The sequence below is a fragment of the Stegostoma tigrinum genome, chromosome 9 (assembly GCF_030684315.1).
Source record: "Stegostoma tigrinum isolate sSteTig4 chromosome 9, sSteTig4.hap1, whole genome shotgun sequence".
Lineage (NCBI taxonomy): Eukaryota > Metazoa > Chordata > Chondrichthyes > Orectolobiformes > Stegostomatidae > Stegostoma > Stegostoma tigrinum.
Window position 1 is genome coordinate 88,057,276 of NC_081362.1, and position 24,953 is coordinate 88,082,228.

A 24,953-nucleotide genomic window follows, 5' to 3' on the forward strand; every position below is an offset into this window, starting at 1 on the left:
GGTGACCTTGTGGAGTTTGCATGTTCTCCCCATGTTTGTGTGGGTTTCTGCCAGGAGCTCTGGTTTCCTCTCACAGTCCAAAAAAGTGCAGATTAGGTGGATTGACCGTGCTAAATTGCTTGTAGTGGCTAGGGGATGTCTAGATTAGGTGGGTTAAAGGGAAAAGGGGTATGGGTTTGGATGTGGGCAGGATGCTCATTGGAGAGCCAGTGTGGACTTGTTGGACCAAAGGGCCTGTTTCCACTCTGTAGGTATTCTATGATTTTGACCTTCCCCTGTAAAGTCCAAATTATGCTTGGAAGTTGAGGAAGAATAGGGGAGAGAGAGAAAGCACCATTAGCTACAGAGGATGTGATTTTTCTTAGGGTTACCTTGGTCATCTGACAGGGGTTCAAATGATTTGAGAGATTAAAACATCCAGGTGCATAAAAGGTAGACCTTGATTTAAGAGGTGATTGTCAGAACTGTAAAGATGTATTAAACACCTGCTTTGCACACCAGTGCACTCCTAGTTAGCACACCCAATGGTGTAGCAATCACCCATGTGCACAGATTCCCAAAAAATAGTCTAACCTGGAAGTTATGATTTATTCCCATAGATATTTCTTTATGGTGTGCTGGCAGTTGGGAATATGACAACTGCTGTCCTGCAATTTTCTGTCCTTTTCAAGGCATTGGTAATGATGCAGATTACAAAAATCCAAGTAATTTGAATCATCTCACATTTTCCATTTGTGTGTGGTGAACGTCTGGATGCATTTTCTACCCATCTTCCTTTTTCTCTTCTTCATTTTGTCCCAAATCACATGTATTATCATGTCTTTCCTTTCTTTTTCCTGTATTGCTGACTGTATAAACTTTTATGCATTTACTCATACCCTGTGATGTCATGTTCTATTGTCACAAATGCAAAGGTATCGTGGTAAAATCTCCTTCGTTTTCTTTGTTATGAGGAAATTACAAGTAACATTATTGGAAGTAATATCATCCCCATAGGTAGAACATCAGAAATAGGGGAGGCAATGGTTTAGTGGTATTATTGCTGGGCTGTTAATCCAGAGACCTGGATAATGTTCTGGGAACCTGGGTTTGAATCCCACCATTGCAGATGGTGGAATTTGAATTAAAAAAAAGTCTGGAATTATAAGTCTAATGATGACCATGAATTTATTGTTGGGGAAAAACCCATCTGGTTCACTCATGCCTTTTAGGGAAAGAAAGTGCCATCCTTACCTGGTCTGGCCTACATGTGATTTCAGACCAACAGCAATGTGATTTACTCTGAATGGCCCACTGGGCAATTAAGGAAGGGCAATAAATGCTGCCTCGTCAGTCATGCCCTCATCCAATGAATGAATAAAAAAAAGAATATTTTCTAACATAGCAAAATAAATGTTAATTTTAGAAAAGCAGACTTTGGTTAAATGGTTCTAAGAGACTGGATAAAACATGCAATGGTCTGTTTCGAATTTGCTGCAATTCTTGTGTGCTTTCACATTTTCATTAGGTCAGCTTTCTGAATGAGATCCAAAACCATTCTTTATTATGGGAAATTCTTGAGAGTTTCACCTACTTTCCAAGTTAGATCTCATGCCCACATGGTAGAGATTTATTATTTTTGCTGAAGTGCCCATGTCTATCTTCCAGCCACCATGATCCACCTTCGGTTAGATGATTGGAATCGACAATTTCGGCAGTGTAATCCTAGCAAGTGCCAAAAAATCCTCCTTGTTCTATGCATCATGCAATGCAGATAAAATTCATTTAAAATTTTGCAGGTTTGGATTTCTATACCCATCATTCCTTGCACCCTAATCACACCCTAAAGCCATTTTTTTAAAGATGTTCTTTAAAATGTTCAACACAAAATTGCACATACAGAACAACAGAATGTTTTGCTAGCATCTGGATAGGTTTAGACTAATTTGTAAGATATGGAACCAAAGTAGTTGAAAGCCCAAAATGTCAGTAATTGTCTGTTTTGGGTTTATTTTCAAATTCTTGAATTTGGATCAGGTTGAATTTGGATCAGGGCCTTGCCCATTTTTTATTGTATAGTTGTTTAAACGTGCAGCTGAATGACCAACTCTAGGCAGCGTAATGCACCCATATATACTATTAGAATGCCCAATATCTGAAAATGCTAGGCTCCTGGGTTTGTGACAATCATTTCCTGACCTGTTTTATTGAATCCTTGGATACATTTCTAGCAGAATTTGTGAAGTGGAAATGAGGAGCTTCACCTCAGAAAGCTTGGGAAGGTGATCTGCAAATCAACTTTGCTACTTCAATTTGCCACCTTACAGCTGGTGGCTCAAGATAGCACCAGAAGCCTACTAATCATGTGCTTGCATGGAATAATGCAGATTTAAAGATGGAAAAAGAATCAGACTTGGACAGTTGTATGTAAATATCTTAGATAATGATCTTGTTTGTTTTAAATGAACCTTATTTATGTAAGCAATATTGCAAATTATTACTCATGTGGTCCATTGTCTTATGTTATTTTATTTAGGATGTTTTACTGTGTTAGACCTGCAATAAGGGGAGATGGTGACTTTGCGATAATGTCATTGGACTAGTTATCCAGAGGCCTAGGCAAATGCTTTGAGGACATGACTTCATATCCCACCATGGCAACTGGTGAAATTTGACTTCTCTTAATAATTCTGGAGTTGAAAACTGGTCTCAGTAATAGTGACCAAGAAACTAGCATTAGATGTCATAAAAACTCATCTGGTTCTAATCTCAGAGGTTACTAATTCATTCATACATTACTAATACATTCACTAATCCCCATTAGTCAATGAAATCTGCTATCTTTGACTGATCTGACTTACTTTGACTCCAGATCCACAACAATTTGGTTGACTCTTGACTTTCTCTGTCATTATCTAGCTTTCTTATCACTCACTTCAAGAGGCAGTTAGGGATGAACAGCAAATGCTAGCCTTGCTGGTGATGCTTTCATCTCATAGAAAAATTATGACAATTCAATTGATTTGTGAGCTTTCAACATTTCTGATCATAAAAGATTTGTTACTTTCAAGAAAACAAGGTGTAAAGCTGGATAAACACAGCAGGTCAAGCAGCACCAGGGGCGCAGGAAAGCTGACGTTTCGGGTCTGGACTCTTCTTCAGAAATGACTTTTGCCCAACATCCCCCTCCACCTCACCCTACTGCTACTTCAGACCCAGCCACTTTTCTCCCCCTCTGTACCTGAACTCCCTGTGCTCCTCAACATTCCAGGCCTGACCCTCCTTCACCCCCAGGAGCTAACCCCACACCCAAATTCCTTCAACCATTTGTAGCCAGGCCCTTTCCCGAAATCTGCATCCGATCTACCTCTGCCCCTGAAACGTCAGCTTTCTTGCTCCTCTGATGGTGCTTGGCCTGCTGTGTTAATCCAGCTCTACACCTTGTTATTTCAGATTCTCCAACAACGGCAGTTCCCTCTATCTCTGAATACTTCTAAGAAATTCTGTTTTGTGACACTCACTTGAAAAGAAAAGGATGGGATATTCTGGGCAATTACTCTTTGGAAAATCTGGTGCATCATTTTTTTGATTGCTACTCAGCCCTTTTTTAATGAAATGAGAGAGCTCTACATTTTTCATGTAAGATTTCTATCAGGGTTCCCTAAGAAATGAGAGAGCTGTACTTCCATTTTGACAGTTCTTTTGTAGCACAGGGCTGTTGAGGGGTAGCAAAGCTTGCCCCCTTTCCTTAGCTGTCAGCTGCTGTATTCGAAATTTAAAGTCCAGAATCACTGACAGCCACGTTGACAGCTGCAGTTAAACAGTAAGTATGTAAGTTCAGTGTGATGTTATGGTGCCTGGATGGTAGTTTTGTCAGATGACTAAGGGATAAAATACCAGCTGGGTATGGTTCAATGGTGCCAGCTTGATAGGTTGGCAGCTTGGTGAGTTTTGTTTACTTTAAATGTAGTTAACTCAGCCACATTAGGGGCATTTAAACAGTCCTTGGATAAGCATATGGATAATGATGGGATAGTGTAGGGGGAGGGGCTTAGGTTAGTTCACAGGTCGATGCAACATTGAGGGCTGAAGGGCCTGTTCTGCGCTGTAATGTTCTATGTTCTATGTTATATAAATGGTGTGGGAAAGCTGGGCTAAATCTTGAGTCTGGAGGGAGGCAGATCTTGTCCTACATGGTTGAAGGGAGAGCTGGTGCATGAGGGGGTAGAGGTAGGTCAGATGCAGAGTTGGGGAACGGACCTGTCTGCAAATGGTTGAAGGAATTTGGGTGTGGGGTTAGTTCCTGGGGGTGAAAGAAGGTCAGGTCTGGAAAGATGAGGGGCATTGGGAGTCCAGGTGTACAGAGGGAGAAAAGTGGCTGGGTCTGAAGTAGGTGGAGGGGGATGTTGGGTAAATTGATGGTTGATACAAAGCTGGATGAATAGAGTTAGGTCTGGGGGTAGAAAGAAATGTTAGGTCAGGATCTGGTGGTGTAAGTGGAGTAGAGGGAGTTTTGGGTCGGGTGTTTGCCTTAAGTATATAGGTCAAGTGAATAGTTACTCGGGAGTTAGACTATATATTTAACAGTCTAATTTTTCCAAAATGATTATTTTCTTAATTTAATTGAGCACTGCAAATTTGCTGATTTAATTGGAGTCTTTTGAAGTTTTACAGGCCTGGTGGAATTAGCCAATGGAATCTTCAGTTTCTGTGCAATTCATTTGGATTCTTAAACAGTGGTAATTCAGCAGACTTACTGTGCATAATTCCTAGTCACACTGGAAGAATAACTGCCTAGCAATTGGAAAAGCTAGGCCAATGTCGAATTTTGTGACACTGGCATTTCTCAGTTCCCATATATCAGTGCTGTTAACATTTGTTCTACTTCTCTGGATAATAAGTTTGAAGCTGTCTGAAGCTGCCTCCCATTCTATTTATGTCTGAAAACATTTCAGTTGAACTGAAACTCATGGCCCCTGTTGCCCACTCTAAGGATAGCACTGGAGCAGTCACCAATTCAGCTGAGTTTCTAAAATCTCTGGCTGTGACTTAAACTTGGAATGTTTATCATCACTATCTGCCCACCTGGATCACAGGCATTGCTTAAAATGGGATTAGGACTGATACAAAAAGAAGTAATGAAATAATGTTATAACATTATGCATGAAATCTTAAGAGTTGAATTTGCAGTTTTAAACAAATTGTGCACTGGCTGGATGTTTTCATCTCAGGAAATTGTATTGAATTAAGGCACGACTGGGTAAAGTGACAAATTAGCTGCTAACCATGCTTCGGGCATCAGCAAGCTTCCTCATTAAAAAAAGTCTATTTGAATCGGAAAGAAGTACAGAATTTGATTACCTAAAAGTTCACTATTTTCTTAAAGTTAATAAAAAATAATACTGTTGTGTTGGTCCTCCAGTAACTTACCTGTCAGAGTTTCTAGAATAATTTTGAGGAGTTATTGGCTAAATCACAAAATCACTATTGGTCCAATGTTCAGGCAAGGAAGGGAACACTTGAGATAATCCCTACTTAGAGTCATACAGTATGGAAACAGAGCCTTCGGCCAAACTCATCTATGCCCACCAGGTTTTCCTAAACTGAACTAGTCCCATTTGACTGCAATTGGCTCATATACCTCTAAACTTTTCCTAAACCTCCCTCTAAACCTGTTCAAATGTGTTTTAAATATTGTAATTGTACTCATCTCTACCACTTCCTTTGGCAGCTCGTTCCATATAGGCACCGCCCTCTGTGAAAAAATTCCCCCCAGATTACTTTTACATCTTTCCCCTCTTACCTTAAACCTACGGCCTCCAGCTTTGGGAACTGGGGAAATGGCCTTGACTATTCACCTTATTTATGCACCTCATGATTTTGTAAGTCTCTGGAAGATCACCCCTCAGCCTCCTATTCTCCAGGGAAAAAAGTCCCAGTCCATCCAGCCTCTCTTTATAACTCAAACCCTCTAGTAACACCCTTCTAAATCATTTTTGAACCAGGTCCAGTTTAATAACTTCTTTCCCATAGGAGGACAACCAGAATTGCACATAATACTCCAAACGTAGCCTTATCAATGCCTCGTAGAGCTGTAACATGATGTCCTAAAGTCCAAAGATGTGCAAGCTAGGCAAATTGGCCATGCTAAAATACCCATAGTGTTCAGAGATGTGTAGATTAGGTGGGTTATAAGGCTATGGGTCTGGGTGGGACACTGTGAGGGTTGGTGTGGACTTGTTGGGCTGAAAGGCCTGTTTCCACACAGCAGGGATTCTATGATTCTATGTACTCCTGTACTCGGTGCTATGATGAATGAAGACATATGTGCCAACAGCCTTTTTCACCACCCTGTCTACCTGTGACACTTTTAAGGAACTATGTACCTACACTCCTAACCCTGACCCTAACTCTAATCCTACTGTTAACTGTTACCACCTGTTCCAGTTTGTCTTACCAAGATGCAACACTTTGTATTTATCTAAATTAAATTCCATCTGCCATTCGTCAGCTCACTGGCCCGGTTGATCAAGATCCCATCGTACTCTGAACTAACTTTCTTCACTGTCCACTATATCACCAATTTTGGTGTCATCCGCAAACTCACTAACCATGCCTCCTATATTCCCATCCAAATCATTTATATAAATGACAAACAACAATGGGCCCAGTATCGATCCCTGCAACACACTGCTGGTCACAGGCCTCCAGTCTGAGCAACAACCCTCTACAACCACCAACTGTCTCTGACTTTCAAGCCAATTTTGCATCCATTTAGCTAGCTCTCCCAGGATCCCATGTGATCTAATCTTAGTAGGCAGTCCACCATATGGAATCTTGTCAAAGGCATTGCTAAAGTTCATGTCAGCAAAGTCTGCCACTCTGCCTCCATCTATTTTCTTGGTTTCCTCTCCAAAAAACTCAACTAAGTTTGTAAGACACAACTTTCCACTCACAATGCCATGCTGATGATCCCAATTAGTCCTTACCTTTCCAAATATAAGTAGATCCCATCTCTTAGAATCCCCTTCAACAACAGATGTCAAGCTCACCAGTCTGTAGCTCCTGGCTTTTTCTTGTAGCCTTTCTTAAATAATGGCACAACATTAACCACCCTTCAGTCTTACGGCACCTCAACAGCGGCTGTCAACGGTTCTTGATGGCTGTACTTTGGTTCTCCCCTGATCAAATTATGTGAACATGTAGCTATTGAAGGTGGGTTTGATTTTAATGCAGTTTGTGGTTTTGTTATTTCCAGTATTCATTGCCAAGACTGAAACGTGGACAGTAGCCAGGTGGCGACTAGCATTGTACAGGGAAGCAATGTCTTCAGGAGAGAAAAGAGAAGAAAAATCATCAAAAATATGATTTCTTTATTGACATTCATCTTACTATTTAAGTTATCTTTAAATAATTCATTCCCATTAGAAGCATTTTTGGAATGATACTGCTGAACAGAAAACAAGTTTACCTAGGACGAACTCCGAAGGCCATAACCTCTACATTGTAGGTAATAGGGAAGTATAAAGTGTTCTTAGTTTTATTTAGTGTTTATAGTTATGAATGTTTCTATGATAATTTACAAGTCTTTACCTTTACCAAATGAAACTGCAGATATTGTATTGACAGCTGGCACAAACCGTGCTTTGGAGGTGTTTGATCTGAACGTTGGTCAAAGTATCGTAACTGTGCCAGATGCTCACACTAGGCCTGTGCATCAGATTTGCCAGAATAATGTAGGTCATTACTTTTACAACTTTGATTCCTTTTAAATGTAGTTAATATTTGCTTACTTGAAATACTGGAATATATAACTTACATTATTGCATAAGTTAAATGCCCAATTTTATACTGTGTGCATTCATACCACAACACTTTGGAGTCTAAAAAATGGTACTGCTTGTTTTCATGTACATAATTGATGGGTTACTTCTAATACATGCTAGAATCAGGAGCCCATGGGCTCACCTGAAGTTGGCTCTCAGGCCTCATCTTAATAATCAAGATGAGCTGCTGTTTGGTGCTGGTTGGTCTTGCTGAAACTTATCTCTCAATTTAAGTGCTCACACTAGAGGCGCAAAGAAACCCACTCAATACTTACAAATAACCTTATGCTTACAATTTAGGATGGAGTGTTAGCTGTGGGCAAGGCCAAAAAGGGCTGTCTGCTCCTTTGCACTTGCACTGGCGAAATGGGTCCCCAGAAATTGCATGTGGGCAGTCATTATTCTAATCACAAGTTATTGCATAAAAAGTTTTGACTGTTTATATCTACATCTGACTTTTTATTTTATCTATACTCATAAGTTATCTTATATACTTTTTGGAAAGGAAAAGCTAAAAGGGAAGTCAATTGTGCCGAAAGAATTATTTAATCTTCTTTGGTGAAATAAATTAGTATATTGTTAAAACGGAAATGGAAGCAAGAAGTATTGTAATCACTGTTGAATAGCGCAAGTTATGTGGAATATTTTAAATATATTACTAATGAAATTCACATGTTCTGTTCATGTCAAGTCAAAGGAGGCATTGTTGTTCAGTTCAGCCAGTCAAAACTGCACGCCATATCAACATATGGAACTGTACACTTCCTGCTGCTTCTCTAGCCTGGAGCACTCAGGCACTGCTGGACTAAGTTAAAAGCAAAACATGTGAATGCTGGAAATCCGAAATAAAAACAGAAAATGTTGGAGGAATTCAACAGGTATGCTAGCATGTGTGGGGAAAAAAACTGAAAAAGAGGAATATTGACCTCAAAATGTTAACATTCTCTCACTCTTTCACTGTCTCTCTGTCTCCACACTTGCCACCATATCTGTTGAGTATCTCAGCACTTCCTGTTTTTTGATAAGGCATTAGGAAATTTGATTGCAAGTAGTCTGGGAGCAAAATGGGAGAAATTACAACTGCTGTTTTCTATGTTTTATCCATTATTTGAACCAAGAAACTAGTCAATTGCCAACAGCACCTTGAATTCTGTGAACCTGTCTCGCTCAAGTATTGGAATACCAAGTCTGACCCAGAGACTCTGTTCTAATATCATGCTGTCAAGCAGCTCTTGATTTCAAAGGTTCTACTCTCCTGACCCCCTTATTCTCACATGGAATATAGCTGTTGCTGGTTAAGGCAGAATTTTTCGCTCATTCCTAATTGCCCTTCAGAAAGTATTGATGATCTGCCTTAATGAATTGCAGTAGTCTACATGCTATAGGGAAGTAGGAAGGGAGTTGCAGGAATTTGACTTACCCACCACGAAAGAATAGCAATATAATTCCATGTTGGGATTGTATGTTACTTGGAGGTGAACTTGCAGTTGGTAGTGTTCCACACATTTGCTGCTCTTGATCTTCTTGGTGATAGAGATTATTGGTTTATAAGCTTCTTTCAAAGGAACTTTGGTAAGTTCCTGCTGTGCATCTTGTTGCCACTGCTGCCACTGTGGATCAGCTGTGGAGGGAGTGAATGTTTTTAAGTGCTGGATGTGGCGCCACTTAAGCAGCTGCTTTGTCCTAGATAATGTCAAGTTTCTTAACTGTTATTGGATCTGCACTTATCCAGACATGTAGAGAACATTCCAGCTTGGAGCACCCTTCCTTCGCAACATGGGGGGACATGTAGAACCTCAGTGTGTAGTAACTCTTGGTGTTCGTATACAGAGGGTGTACACACATCTTGATTCAGCCGTACACAAAGGTGGTCATCAGAATGAGGACAGCATTGGGCATATTCTTCCCCCTCGTATCCAGAGCTTTGTGCATGGGTGTCCGTGCGGACACAGGCCATCTTTGACCTCCAGATGAAATGGAAAATGGCTTGGGTGACTGCAGTGGCACAGATTGGGGGAATGCACCGTCTGGCGCCGTGTGCAGCGATACCAACAGTACCTCACACTTGATTTTTAACTGCAGTGCCCCCATAAGCCCAGTTTCTGCACCTCTTGGTGATACACTTCTCCCAGGTTTTGGCACATGCCCTGGCCTCTGCAAAGCATATACCTACCTAGGACCTTCAGATAATCTGAACTGACAGTGAAGTGGGTAAAGGATTGGGTAGCCCACTTCCCCAAGAACGTGGCCTTGTTCTTGCCTCGATTTACCTTGGCTCCCGAGGCCACTTTGAACACAAACAAGGCAGAACAGAGTTGTTAATCTTGCCTGACTCCAGATCTGATCGGAAAGCTTTCTGGTTCCCATCTATTGATAGCAATGTTGGTGTAAAGCAGATCAAATTGCAGATTCCCTCCCCAAAGCCCATTTTGGCGAGCACGTCCCATATGTAAAAAATATGATATCCTATTAAAGGCATTCTCTTGGTCCAAGCTGATGAGGTAGATGACAAACCCTCTGTCCTGCACATAGGTGATTGTATTCCTGAGGAGCGTGAAGCTGTGAGAGATCTCTCTGCCCAGTAAAGCACAGGTTTGGTTGGGGTGAATCATAAATCCAAGAGCAGACCTGACCCAGAGGCGATGACCTTGGAAAAGATTTTGTAATCTGCATTCACCAGTGAGTCAGTTTCTTATTCCCTTTCCACATTAGATGAGGGAGATGATGCTCTTCCTCATGAATTCACACTTGCTTCCAGCGGTGTACTGTTGTACGCTTCTAGCATGCCCTAACTGATCAAGTTGCACCCAGCTGAATAAAACTCGGCTGGTAAGCTGTCAGTTCCAGGAGTTTTACTCCTCTCAAAGGACTCAAGAACCTTAATTAGATCATCCAAAGGTAATGGCTGGTCCAGTCTCTTCCTGTGCCGTTGTCTGTGATGAGGACAGGAATGATTGGCAGGCTGCGTTTTCTGAGTAAAATTAAAACACATGGGATTGTGCCTAGTGCATTGAACTGGATAGAAGGCTGGTTTGTAGACAGGAAACAAAGAGTGGGAATAAACAGATCTTTTTACAAATGGCAAGCAGTGACTAATGGGGTACCAATGCTTGGATCACAGCTATTCAAAATATATGTGAATGATTTGGATGCGAGACCTGAATGTTAAATCAGATTTGTAGATGACACAAAGTTGGGTGGGAAGGTGAACTGTGCGGAGGATGCAGAGATGATTTGGATAAACTGAGTGAGTAGGCAAATGGATGGCAATGCAGTATGTGAATAAATGTGAGGTTACCCAAAAGAGGCAGTGAACAAATAAGTGAGGTGTTTGCAGGCAGTGAAGAGAAATCTCATCCTCTATCAGACTTCCTCTCAACCTTCTTTTATTAAAGGAAAAAGTTCCAACCTATCTGATCTGTGTATGCAGCTGATATAATTGTAGATCCATATCTTGTATGCCTTAAAACAATACTATTTAACTTCTCAATGATTAAAATAAAATTAGTAGTCCTCAGAAACTACTTACTCACTGTCAATAATCCAACATTCATCTGTCCTTGTTCTGTTATTCCTGATCAGCTTTGAGAATGGTTTGTTATCTCCTTTATGTTTCTGATTACATTCTTCTCATGTCTTGTTGTTGAACCCTTGCTACTTTGTTAGCGATCATCTCCTTGATTTTATAGTTCCCTTGTTTGGGAAGATTATGCTCATCTTTTCCAACCTAATGTCTTCTGTAACATATTTTCATCCAAATTGGTTTTACTTTACTTTTCATCATCATTTAACAGTTTAAACTGCTTCTGCCACGTGAAAGATATCCTGTCAAAACTTGACATATTTGAATGTAAATAGTTCTTTGGATTTTACTATTTGTCTACAGCATTTCTAATTCATTACTTCTAGTTGCAACCATCATTCATTGTGCAATGCATTAACTTGACAGGCAGTCTTTGAGACTAGCCAGAGTTTAAATGATGTTTGATGAGGAAAATTTGCATATTGTAAGAGCTTGAAGATTTCTAGCTCCTTTGAAGTCTCATGTCCTGAAGTTGAATTTGTATTTTTGAACATTCCGAAAAGCTTGTTTAGATTTCATTGACCACTTAATAATTGGTTAACTTGAATACATTTGCAGATTGTGCGAGAAAAAACCTATCCATCAATGTCCAATGGCCATATAAATACACAATCGAAAGCAGTCCTAAAATAATTTTAAAAGCGGTTTTACTTCTTTTTCAGCAGCATTTCTCCAGACTTCTTCATTTTTGTATAAACATTGTCTTCTGTAAAAATAATTCCAAAAAATTGTGGCCCAGAATTACTTTGTGCCAAAAACTACTTAAGTAACAGTAAGCCTGTCATAGGAGTTCCAATGAACTAATATTTTATCAGAAAATGTTGTTAGTGAGTTTTGAGAAGATTTGTAGCTCAGGTTGAGGTTCTGGATGTGAGTTTGCTCGCTGAGCTGGATGGTTAGTTTTCAGACGTTTCGTCACCATTCTAGGTAACATCATCAGTGAGCCTCCGATGAAGCGCTGGTGTTATGTCCCGCTTTCTATTTATCTGGTTAGGTTTCCTTGGGTTGGTGATGTCATTTCCTGCGTTGGTGATGTCATTTCCTGTTCTTTTTCTCAGGGGATGGTAGGTTGGCTCCAAATCAATGTGTTTATTGATGGAGTTCCGGTTGGAATGCCATGCTTCTAGGAATTCTCGTGCGTGTCTCTGTTTGGCTTGTCCTAGGATGGATGTGTTGTCCCAATCAAAGTGGTGTCCTTCCTCATCTGTATGTAAGGATACAAGTGATAGTGGGTCATGTCGTTTTGTGGCTAGTTGATGTTCATGTATCCTGGTGGCTAGCTTTCTGCCAGTTTGTCCAATGTAGTGTTTGTCATAGTTCTTGCAAGGTATTTTGTAGATGACGTTTGTTTTATTTGTTGTCTGTATAGGGTCTTTTAAGTTCATCAGCTGCTGTTTTAGTGTGTTGGTGGGTTTGTGGGCTACCCTGATGCCAAGAGGTCCGAGTGGTCTGGCAGTCATTTCGAGATGTCTTTGATGTAGGGGAGAGTGGTTATGGTTTCTGAGCCCGTTTTGTCTGTTTGTTTGGGTTTATTGCTGAGGAATCGGCGGACTGTGTTCATAGGGTACCCATTCTTTTTGAATACGCTGTATAGGTGATAAGATAACCATCTGGGAACAAACCTTCAAGCTCAGTGAACCAGCTTACATCTGGAACAAAATAAAGACCCACTCTCTTGTGGACCGAGAGGAGGAGAGTGCTGTGTTGGAGGTGAAAGGAAGACGTCGGGTTGGCTGTGCACCCTTGCGACCAGTGGATCTTAATGCTGGCTTCGGCCTAACGCTGGTTCAGGGGAGCAGCCAACCTGCAACGATGGCTTCGGCAAGTGCTCGTGCCCCAGGTCAGGGGGTCCGGAACACCATCCGTGTTTCCGTAAAGAAGGTGGATGAAGGTGCACCTGTGGACCGCACCTTCTTCGTGAAGAGGGTCCTGTTGGACTGTTGCGGGTTCGCTGCTGCGGACATTTACTGCCTGCAGGATTTCCCCGGAGGAGGTTTTAACCTTCGGGAGTGCCAAGCTTTGTGAGTGATTCCTGGAGGTTTTCAAGGAGAAAGGAGGGGAGGGCCCCCTCTCTGTATTGACCGCTGTTCTGCTGTTTGTGATGCCAGCGCAGAGGAGCCGTATGGTGACTGTACACATGTACAACCCGCATGTGCCAGCAGTTGATGTCCTGACCTTCCTCGGAAGGTACGTGAAGGTGGAAGGGGACCTAACCGACATCATGGACCCCTTTGGCATCTGGACCAGTAAGAGGCAGGTCAAGGTGACGCTGAGGATGGGTGCGGACAGGAACGTTGTACACCCACCGTCCAGCTTTGCGATCGGCGGGAGGAAGGGATACCTGACCTATGCAGGGCAACCTAAAGTCTGCCATGCCTGCGGTAGGTCAGGTCACGTGGCGACCGACTGCAAAGCCACCATCTGCAGGGAGGAGGGACACCTTGCAAAGAATTGCCCACAAGAGAAAAGCTGCAACCTTTGCGGGCAAGCAGGCCACCTCTATAGGGCATGCCCGCAGCGGGGGACCACCTACGCCCAGGTCGCCGGCAGGGGCAATGCGGGGCCAGCCCCCCCGGAGGAGAGGAAGGCACCAGGGCCCAGCAAGGACCCCACTAATGTGCAGGAGGGCCAGGTCGTGCAGGAGGGCCCAGCCCCGCGGGATGGGCCCGAGGCCAGCAAAGCGCCCCTGCAGGCTGCGCTCCCCCCCGATAACCTGGAGTCGATGGAGGCGGCGAAAGGCGACCCAGGGGAGTGGACGACGGTCCGGAAAGCGAGGAGGAAGGTGCGTCAGCGGGCCCAGGAACCGCAACCATCAGGCAGGAAGAGGCAGCTACAGGGGGGCTATAAGAGCTTCTCTGACAAGGGGGATTCGGAGAGGGCTCGCCCAAAGCAGAAGTTAAAGATCTCCAGGGAGAAGGAAAGCAGCACCACGCTTCCAGGTGACGGGAGGTGTCCTGAGGCTCCCTCCGACACCCAGTCACATGCCGCTGGGGCACTGGAGGGCCCCCCGGAACTTCCAGGCGGGAAGGAGGAAACAGCGTGTCCCCAGCCTGACCCAGAGCCGGACCCTCCTGCCTCTGTACCCCCGACGGGGGGATGCCACCCGGAAGGCAGCACGGACGGTTTCCTCAGCCCGGAGAGCGTCCAGCAGTTAGCCCGGGCAATGGGCATGAAGGGACAGATGGAGGGGCTAGACATTGGACTTGGGGAGGGTACTGCGGTCACTGCCCACAATGGGGGTACGAGTTGCGAGCATTAATGTGCGCAGCGTCAAGTCAACCGCGAGATGTGTGTCCACGTTGGCCTACCTGACCACCATCAAGGTGGAACTCCTGTTTCTGCAGGAGTGCGGGATACCGCACCTTGGCAGGTACGGGAAATGGTCCGGCGCCTGGACCTGTGGGCCTTCGATCTGGTCGGGGGGTAACGACTGTCGCTCCTTGGGCCTGGCTATTCTGCTGCGGGGGCGCGACTTCAGGAGGTTCAGGAGGTGGTGGGGGGGCGCATCCTAGTGGCTGACGTCACCTACAGGAACGCTCCCCTGAGGCTGATCAACGTGTACGCCCCAGCGGTACGGAGTGAGCGGTTGGCCGTCCTGCAGCGGCTTCCACCCCTGCTGGCTACATCCAGGCCGGTCATCCTGGGCAGAGACTTCAACTGCATCATCGATGCAGATGGAAGATCTGGCGTGGGGACAGCAGGTGGGGGGTGTCAACTGGACGTCACGTCCAGATTCCTGATGGGTACGGTGAAGGATGCCAAGCTGCTCGACATCTTCAGCACCGCTGCAGACGCAGTGCAGTGGAGGTACACCTGGCCATGGCCAGACAGGTCTATTCGCTCAAGGATAGACTTCCTGTTTGTGTCACGGGCGTTCTTGGTCAGGTCCACCGGTGTCGAGCCGGTGTTCTTCTCTGACCACTGCCTCCTGCTGGCCGACTGTCACTTACAGGACGACCAGCCGGCCGGCAAGGGGACGTGGAAGCTCAACACGACTCTGTTGACCCCAGAGAACGTCGAGGAGCTTAAGAGGGAGTACACCGGTTGGAGAACCGTGAAACCCCTCTTTGAGTCTCCGGGCGACTGGTGGGAGACAGTGAAGGAGAACATCAAGAGTTTCTTTGTCCTCAAGGGTGCTCGGAAGGCGAGAGAGAGGCGGGGAAAGCTGTCGTGACTCCAGAAAAGGGTGCAGAACCTGCTCCTTCTGCAGTTGATGGGGGTCGATGTCACGGAGGACCTCCGCGAGGTGAGGGGCCAGCAAGCCTCGCTCTTTGCTGCGGAGGCCTCCAGGATAATCTTCCGGTCCAGGGTCCGCTCTGTGGAGCAGGACGAGACGTGCTAGCATTTCTTCTTGCAGAATGTGCACAAAGAGAGCTCTGTGCTTAGCCGGCTGAAGGAGGACGACGGCTCGGTGACGTCGTCTCGGCCCGACATTTTAAGGATCAGCAGATCCTTCTATGCCGGACTGTACGACACGAAGCCCACGGACAGCACGGCCTCCGAGTCGTTCCTGTCGTCTATCACGGAGGCCTTAGACGATGGCAGGAGGGAGTGGCTGGGCCGGCCGATATCCCTGGACGAGCTGACCAGAGCCCTCAAGTCCTTGGAGAGGAATAGGACTCCCGGGAGCGATGGCTTACCGGTCGAGCTGCATTCTGCTCTGTGGGACCTGGTCGGCCAGGACCTGCTGGAGGTGTACGATAGTGCGCTTCGGGCAGGGGAAATGTGCAAGTCCATGAGGAAGGGCATCATCACCCTCATTTACAAGAGGAAGGGGGAGAGGGAAGAAATTAAGAATTGGCGTCCCATTTCACTTTTGAACATGGACTACAAAATCCTGGCCAAGGGCATAGCTAACCGGGTCAGGTCTGTCCTGGAGTCGGTGATTCACCCTGACCAAACCTGTGCTGTGCCGGGCAGGAAGATCGCTGAGAGCCTCGCAGCCATCAGGGATACGATCACCTACGTACAGGACAGGTAGGTGGACACCTGCCTCGTCAGCCTGGACCAGGAGAAGGCCTTCGACAGGGTCTCTCATGCTTCCATGAGGGACGTCCTCTCCAAATTGGGGTTCGGGGAGGACATCCGCAATTGGATCCGGCTGCTCTACGCCAACATCGTTAGCGCAGTCTCGATCAACGGGTGGAAATCGGACAGTTTTCTTGTCAGATCTGGAGTCAGGCAGGGCTGCCCGCTCTCTCGCCTTGTTCGTGTGCTGTGTGGAGCCCTTTGCCGCATCCATCAGGAAGGACATGAGCCTGAAGGGCGTGACTATCCCAGGCAGTGGAGGCCTTCAGGTCAAGACCTCCCTGTACATGGATGATGTCGCCGTCTTCTGCACCGATCGTCGGTCGGTGAGTAGACTATTGGACATCTGCGGCCAGTTTGAACTGGCCTCGGGTGCCAAAGCCAATAGGGGTAAGAGCGAGGTCATGTTCTTCGGGAACTGGGACGACCGCTCCTTCATCCCCTTCACCGTCAGGACAGACTACCTGAAGGTGCTGGGTGTTTGGTTTGGTGGAACTGGAGCATGCACTAAGACTTGGGAGGAGCGTATCACCAAATTGAAGCAGAAGCTGGGCAGGTGGACGCTCCGGTCCCCCTCTATCGCGGGTAAGAACCTGGTTGTCAGGTGCGAGGGGCTTTTGGTACTGTTGTATGTGGCGCAGGCCTGGCCTATTCCCTGGACCTGCGCCGCTGCGGTCACATGGGCCATCCTCCACTTCATTTGGGGATCGAGGATGGACCGGGTCCGCAGCGACACCATGTACAAAGACCTGGAAAATGGGGGAAAGGGCATACCGAACGTCACCCTCGCCCTGACGGCTACCTTTGTGTGCAGCTGCATCAAGCTGTGCGTAGATCCTCAGTACGCGAACACCAAGTGTCACTACTTACTGAGGTTCTACCTGTCCCCGGTGTTGCGAAGGATGGGCCTGGCCTCGTTGCCGCGGAACGCTCCGAGTAGTTGGACCGTTCCGTACAACCTGTCCTTCGTGGAGAAATTTTTGAAAGGAAACACCTTTGACCACAAGGCCGTCAGGCAGTGGTCAGCACGTAGTATCCTCGAGACCCTTCGGGAAAAGGAGAGGGTGGATCCCGTCGTGTGGTTCCCCTCGCAGACTGCCAAAGTCGTTTGGCAGAATGCCTCATCGCCAGAACTTTCAAACGAGCACAAGGACGTTGCTTGGCTGGCGGTGTGAGGGGCTCTGCCAGTGAGATCCTTTATGCATGCCCGGAATCTCTGCACCACCGCACGCTGCCCTCGAGGTGGCTGCGGGGGGGACGAGACTGTCGATCATCTCCTTCTGGAGTGTGCCTATGCGCAGGAGGTCTGGAGGGGGTTGCAGTGGTGTTTGTCGAGGTTCGTTCCGAGCAGCTCCGTGACGCGGGACTCCGTGCTCTACGGGCTGTTTCCCGGGACGCACACCGAGACCAAAATCAACTGCGCCTGGAGGACCATCAATGCGGTGAAAGACGCTCTTTGGTCTGCCCGCAACTTGCTGGTCTGCCAGCTGAAAGAACTGACCCCGACCAAATGTTGCAGACTGGCGCACTCCAAGGTCAAGGACTACGTGCTGAGGGACGCGCTAAAGCTTGGGGCAGCTGCCGCCAAGGTGCGGTGGGGAAAGACCACGGTATGAAACCCCTCATCCAGAATAGAAAAAAGGGCCCTATCTGGTAACTGGGCCCAGCTGGCGCCTTCCCCAACTGGTCAGGGGGCCAACTGGGACTGTGCGGGGTGACGACTGCCGGGGTGTTTTCTTTGCTTTGTTTTTTTTTCTTCTTTGTTTGTTTTTTTTCCTTTAGTTGATGTATGTACCCCCTGGGTAACCCGGAGCGGCTTGCATGACTGGGTAGGTGTATAAATATGTTTTTTTTGTACATCTTATGAATAAAGTATATTTTTTCAAATTTAAAAAAGTGACGAAACGTCTGAAAACTACCCTTCCAGGTCAGCGAGCAAACTCACATCCAGAAAATGTCGTATTAAAGTTTTATAATATTATGTATATCATTTGCATTCATTTAGTTAACCAAACGAGTGCTATCTGTAATTAGAAAGCCATTCAAATTTCAGTAAAACTTAACATTGCGATAAAATGTTGTTTCATTAAGAGAGGTCTTTTGTATGAAAGAAACCCTGTGATAAACATGGTATTATTCTCGCATCAAGGTCAAAATCTGAACTGGTTACTCATTTCAATCAATTCATAAAAAATAGCGAATTTTATCCAAGAGCTTGGTGCAGGTAAAAACAGGAACTGAAAGGTCAAAGGTGTAGTGAAGTGATATGCGTTCAAGCTCATTCGGTGACTGATTTTGCTAGGCATTAGGTCCACCACCTATGAAATTTGAAAAATTGGTTTCAAGGCCTATCCCCAAGATTGCAGGAGATAGTGTGCATGCTGGTTTGGTTCTCTCAGGCAGATAGCAATCAGCCCAAAAGTCAATTAAGGAGCACTTAAGTCTGCAAATGGCAAGGTAAAGTAAAATGAGTAAATTTAAGGAAAGAGATTACTCGGTTACTGATGTGTTTCATCCGTCGAAAGTGATCAAATATCACAATACTTTTTCATGGTATAAACCAGTTCATAGTGAGGAGTTGACAATATTCTCTTTCGGAGAATCTCTTGAAAGATTCTGCCCTGGCACAGGAGCAGCATACATCAGCTTATTTGTAGCACTGAAAGTAACATTAGAGCAATGTATATAGTAGTAACATTTTAGTTTTTGCCAACTCATGGTCCTGAACCTTTGTAGATTTGGGAGCCCTGAACACTTTAACATTTGAGTATCAATATGATTTTGTCAGTGAGCAGTGAGTGGTGAATGGCAGTCCTGAACTATGTTGCTTGCCAATTTCCAGAGACCTAAGACCACCAGAAAGTGCAACTGTGTGAAGTAAGTGCTTGGAGTGGCAGAGAGACACAGTGAAGGGACACTAAGAAGCGTTGGCCTGAAAACTTTTTTGTTGCCTGGAGGAGCTCCTTCGACTTATAGCACAAAATTATTTTAAAAAATTACTCAAACTAGTAGTCCGTTTATGGATCACCAGTTTGACTGCTCAAAGTCTGTGGAAATGGGCTTGCCTTGCACTGTGCCTGCTCCCTTTGTTTTTCATTGTACATTGCTGTTGTTGGATCAAAATCTTGGAACTCCATTCCCAATGACACTGTGGACATACCTACATGACATGGACTGCAACTGTTCAAGAAGGCAGCTCACTACCACCTTTTTAAGGTCAGTTAGGGCAATAAATTTCTGGACTAGTCAGCGATGCCCACATCCAGTGAAAGAACAAAAAATACAATTGGGCTCTGCAACAGGTGCAGAATCTTGATTTATCTACCTGAATGACCTGTTTTGTTCAGAAATGCTGGGTACCTGATCTAATGGAAAGTGATGAATGATGATGAGTGAAGTTCACCATGACATGGTTGGAGGGAATGGATATATTGAAGTTAGATCAGCAGATGAGAGAAAAATTCAGAGATAGAATGCGTTGATCAATTAAGACGAAAAAGGACAGGTGAAGGCTCAGAAAAGTATAAGCACTAATATAAATTATTTGACCAAATGGCCTCTTTGTGTTGTAAACTCTAAAAGTCCTGTCAGAATTTTAATTCAGACCATCAACTACACGTGCAAGGTGTTCATCAGATTTTTTTCAGGTGAAGCAAGCAGACTATGGTTGAAAGATCCCAGTAATATTAATGTTAGATGATGACGAGCTTGGCAGATTTCTTATGATGATTAATCCTGATGATAAGCCTATTTTGGGGATATATATTGCTCAGTGTTCATATTCCATTTGCGCACAATTATACTAAGCCACTTTGATTTCAGACAAGGCCTGAAAATGAACTTGGATCTCACTGTCACCACTCATGATTGGAATCATGCCCAGTTTGGAACAATACCAAATTTAGGCCCCCATATTGACTTTTCTGTCATACTTTTCCTTGCTTTATGCTTAAATTAGTATTAGTACCAGCTATGCAGTGCTTCTTTTTTAACAGTAGAGTTGGCTAATTTAATTTGTAATTTGTGCATTGTTAGTGACTTAGCAGCATGGGAAAAAAAACAGAACTTGGTGAATTTGTGACTGTAACAATTTTTTTTTATGTGAAGAAGGATTTCAGTGCAAACAGATAAATTTAGAAAACGTTATAAATCCCATTTGTGAGTTTGATGACTACAATGCAAAATCAGCACTCTCCCTTGATAACCCCTAGAATTTATTGTGAGTAATTAGATTTGACCATGAAAGTAAGCAGCAGGCTGAGCAGATGCCAGGTTAAAACCTCAACCTGTTCTGAGCTATCATGGTCTCGCCCAAGAAGTCTGTTAATATTAGGTATGATATCCTTGCATCAGGGAGGAGGAAAATTGAACCCTCATTATATTCCATTAGCCCTGCAGGATGTGTGTATAGAAATATGTCCAATCAGAACAGCTTGGGTGTTGACTTGTAACAACTGTTAAGATTTATCTCTGAATTTCTGAAGTTGACAAAGTATTGTAAGTTACATTTGAAAATTATAGAAATTTGGGTAGGTTGTAAATGTGGCTATAAATCCACTATTACCAGTTATGCCTTACTGCTAGAGACTAGTTTCACGTCATATATCTTCAAGAAGGGTTAGCAGATAATGATAGCTAGAAAGAGATACCAATGTACCATTAAGATGCTTTTGGCTAGAACCTGCCTTGCCACATTGCAACTTCATTCTTTGTTCTTTTTAAACTACTTGAACCAGCAGTCATGATTGCATGCTGGGTTAAAAAAGTGTGAAGCTGGACGAACACAACAGGCCAAGCAGCATCTTAGGAGCAGAAAAGCTGATGTTTCGGGCCTAGACCCTTCATCAGAGAGCATCCTCTGGGCCCGAAACGTCAGCTTTTGTGCTCCTAAGATGCTGCTTGGCCTGCTGTGTGCATCCGGCTTCACACTTTGTTATCTCGAATTCTCCAGCATCTGCAGTTCCCGTTATCTATGATTGCATGCTTGCTTGAGCACACAAGTAAACTAAACCAAATGGCTATCACAAATTCAGTTCTATTTTAGTTAGTTTGTTTTTTTTTGAGATTTGGAGCAGTTACGCAACTGTTCTATGCCTGCCTTTGTTTTCTAATAAAAATCTATCCCTACTTATGACAGGCAAGTTGAAAGTTCTTGGTCTTTCCTGCTGAAACATGATTATGGCCTGTAAGTAGAACTAATAGCATATTAGAAGATGAAAAACATTCAAAAACTTGAAGAAACAATAGCTGCTTCAGGCTAAAGTGCGTGCAGTATTTGGACACTGAGCACAAGGTGCTCACTGAAATTAAAGATTGCTGTCACTGTCTTATCTTTTATGTCAAGGTAAAAATCCAACAGGATCAAAATAATTCCAAGGCTAGATCTGCAAATCCAGATCCTTCTTGTGTTTTGTGTTTAATGTTATTTAAGTGTGGATTCTTTTGTGAGATGAAATTTGGTAATAGTTCTAGAACTTGAAAGCACTGCAGTAAAATATGTGTTACATGGCATGCATCACACAAAGTGGTGCTGGCAAATCAAAAATGCCAGAAAACTAATTGTAATTGGTGTGCATAGGAGGGAATGAACAAAAATATGCTTTGACTCAGTGGCTCAGTGATTAGCATTGCTGCCTTTTAGTGCCATGGAGCTGGGTTCAGTTCCAGACTTAGGTGACTGTGGAGTTTGCATGTTCTGCAGGTGTCTGCATGGGTTTCCACCAGATATTCTGGTTTTCTTCCACTCCAAAAGTGTGCAGGGTAGATGGATTGCCATTGGTGAATGCAAGGTTACAGGCATAAGGTAGGGGGCTGGATTTGGGTGGGATGTTGATCAGAGGGATGGTGCAAATGGCCTCTTTCTGCTCTGTGGGGATTCGATTATTCTATGTACATTGCAACTTGCAAAGGCTTAGACCCTCTCCATCTTTGACTTTTTTTTTACTGTGAATATTGAAGGAGAAAAACAAATCTTCAGACTCTCTTTAATAATCACTCCAGACATAACAGCATTGACATTTTACATCCATTTGCCAAGATGTTGTGTAAAAGCTGTATATACAAGATAAGATCACACAGGATTAACAGTAATTTATTAGCTTCAGAAGAGGGACCAACAGAAAGTAGAGTTAGGATAAATGTCTTTTTTCTGGATGGCAATATGTAACTAGCCAGGTATGACAGGGTTGGACCTCAGGTCCAAACTGTTTACAGTCTGCATTAATGATTTAGATGTAGGAAAGAAGATATGATAGCCAAACTTGCAGATGACATGAAAAAGATGGGAAGGTTGCAATGAATAAATTTTCAAATTGATATGGGTAAGTTAGGTGAATTGGCCAAATTTGGCAGATAGAGTTCAACATTGATAAGTATGAGGTTATCCATTTTTATTAAAAGAATGGAGGAGCAACTTACTTTCTAAATGGAGAGAAACATCAGCATGCTTCAGTGCAGAGGGATCTGGGTATTGTCTGTGCACCTGTATGCAAGTACAGCAGGTAATAAGGAAGGCCAATGGAATTTTGTCTTTCATTGCTAAAGGAACAGAGTATAGAAGGAAAGTATTGTTGCAACTGCACAGGGCATTAATTGAGACTGCATCTGGAGTATTGCATACAGTTTTTGTCCCCTCACTTGAGGAGAAATTAAGTCACACTTGAGGTATTCAAGAGACAATTCACTGGATCTTCTCCAGAAGTGAGAAATTTGTCTCATGACTAGAGATTGAGTAGTTTACGGTTATATTCTCTAGAACATAGAAGAATGAGAGGCAATCTAGTCGAGGTATAAAAGATGCTAAAGGGGATTGACAAAGGAGCAGTAGAAAAAATGTTTCCTCGTGTGGAGTGAGAGGTTATACTCATAGAATATGGAGGTTCAGATTTAAAGCCGAGATGGAGACAAGTACAATTACAATGTGTAAAAGGCATTTGGATAGATACATTAATAGGAAAGGTTTGGAGGGATATAGGCCAAGAGCAGTCAGATGTTACTAATTTAGTTTAGGAAGGGTAATCATCCCCCAACCCCAGTTCCTGGCTGATATTTATCCCTGAAACAATGTTACTGAAAATAAGTACCCCAGCCATTAATACAGCGCTGTTTGTGGGAGTTAGCTGTGCTCAACCTGGCTGCCGCATTTCTTGGCTTACAAAAGTAACTACACTTCAAAAGTACCAAATTAGCTGTGATGCACCTTAGGATGTCCTGAAGTCATGAGTGGTGCTATGTGTGTGAGAGTCTTTCTTAAGAAAGGACAGGAAGTTTGGGGAAAATCAGGGTGAAGGAAGAAACAAAGGGTTTGAATTTATTTGAGGTTGCATGGTTAATACTTTTGGAAATCTATTAATTATAATTTTTAATCCAGATTAATTTATCATAATTTTATCTGCCTGGTGGCCATCAAATTGTACCGTTGCCTTCAGATGTACTTTGTTGTGCAATTCAATGTAGGATAGCAATAATACAAAATCACCTGCAGCTGTATTTCAGTAAAAGGCAGCAGATGTAAACTTGTAAAAATGATGGCTGAGTGTTTACACAGCAACTTCAAAAACCAGTAGACTGCTGCAAAAGTGGAACATTTCCATACATTCATAGCAGCAGGGAGATTGAAGAAAGCATAGGTCGACAGATTTTGGAAAAGTGTGCACGCAGTAGGGTTGTTGTAATGGGTGACTTTAACTTTCCTAATATTGATTGGAACCTCCTTCGAGCAGAAGATTTGAATGGAGCTGTTTTTGTAAGGTGTGTTCAGGAGGGTTTCCTAACGCAGTACGTTGACAGGCCGACGAGGGGAGAGGCCATTCTAGACTTGGTGCTCGGAAACGAGCCGGGGCAGGTATCAGATCTTGTGGTGGGAGAGCATTTTAGTGATAGTGACCATAACTGCCTCACATTCTACATAGCTATGGAGAAGGAGAGGATTAGGCAGAATGGGAGGATATTTAATTGGGGAAGAGGAAACTATGATGCGATTAGACATGAGTTAGGAAGCATGGACTGGGAGCAGTTGTTCCATGGTAAGGGAACTATAGACATGTGGAGACGGTTTAAGGAACAGTTGTTGGGAGTGATGAGTAAATATGTCCCTCTGAGACAGGCAAGAAGGGGTAAGATTAAGGAACCTTGGATGACGAGAGCGGTGGAGCTTCTAGTGAAAAGGAAGAAGGTAGCTTACATAAGGTGGAGGAAGCTAGGGTCAAGTTCAGCTAGAGAGGATTACATGCAGGCAAGGAAGGAGCTCAAAAATGGTCTGAGGAGAGCCAGGAGGGGGCACGAGAAAGGCTTGGCAGAAGGAATCCGGGAAAACACAAAGGCATTTTACACTTACGTGAGGAATAAGAGAATGGTCAAAGAAAGAGTAAGGCCGAACAGGGATAGCATAGGGAACTTGTGTGTGGAGCCTGAGGAGGTAGGGGAAGCCCTAAATGAGTTTTTTGCTTCTGTCTTTACGAAAGAAACCAACTTTGTAGTGAATGAAACCTTTGAAGAGCAGGTGTGCATGCTGGAATGGATAGAGATAGAGGAAGCTG

At 44.1% G+C, this 24,953-nt stretch overlaps 1 protein-coding gene across 1 annotated transcript in view; it reads left to right on the forward strand.

Moving 5' to 3' along the window:
• wdr27 (WD repeat domain 27) overlaps positions 1-24,953 on the forward strand; it is a 388,848-nt gene that overhangs the window by 75,613 nt on the left and 288,282 nt on the right. The window contains exon 20 of the mRNA XM_059648854.1: positions 7,594-7,715. Within this exon, the coding sequence (XP_059504837.1) occupies positions 7,594-7,715 (122 nt within the window). The remainder of the gene's footprint in view (positions 1-7,593; positions 7,716-24,953) is intronic.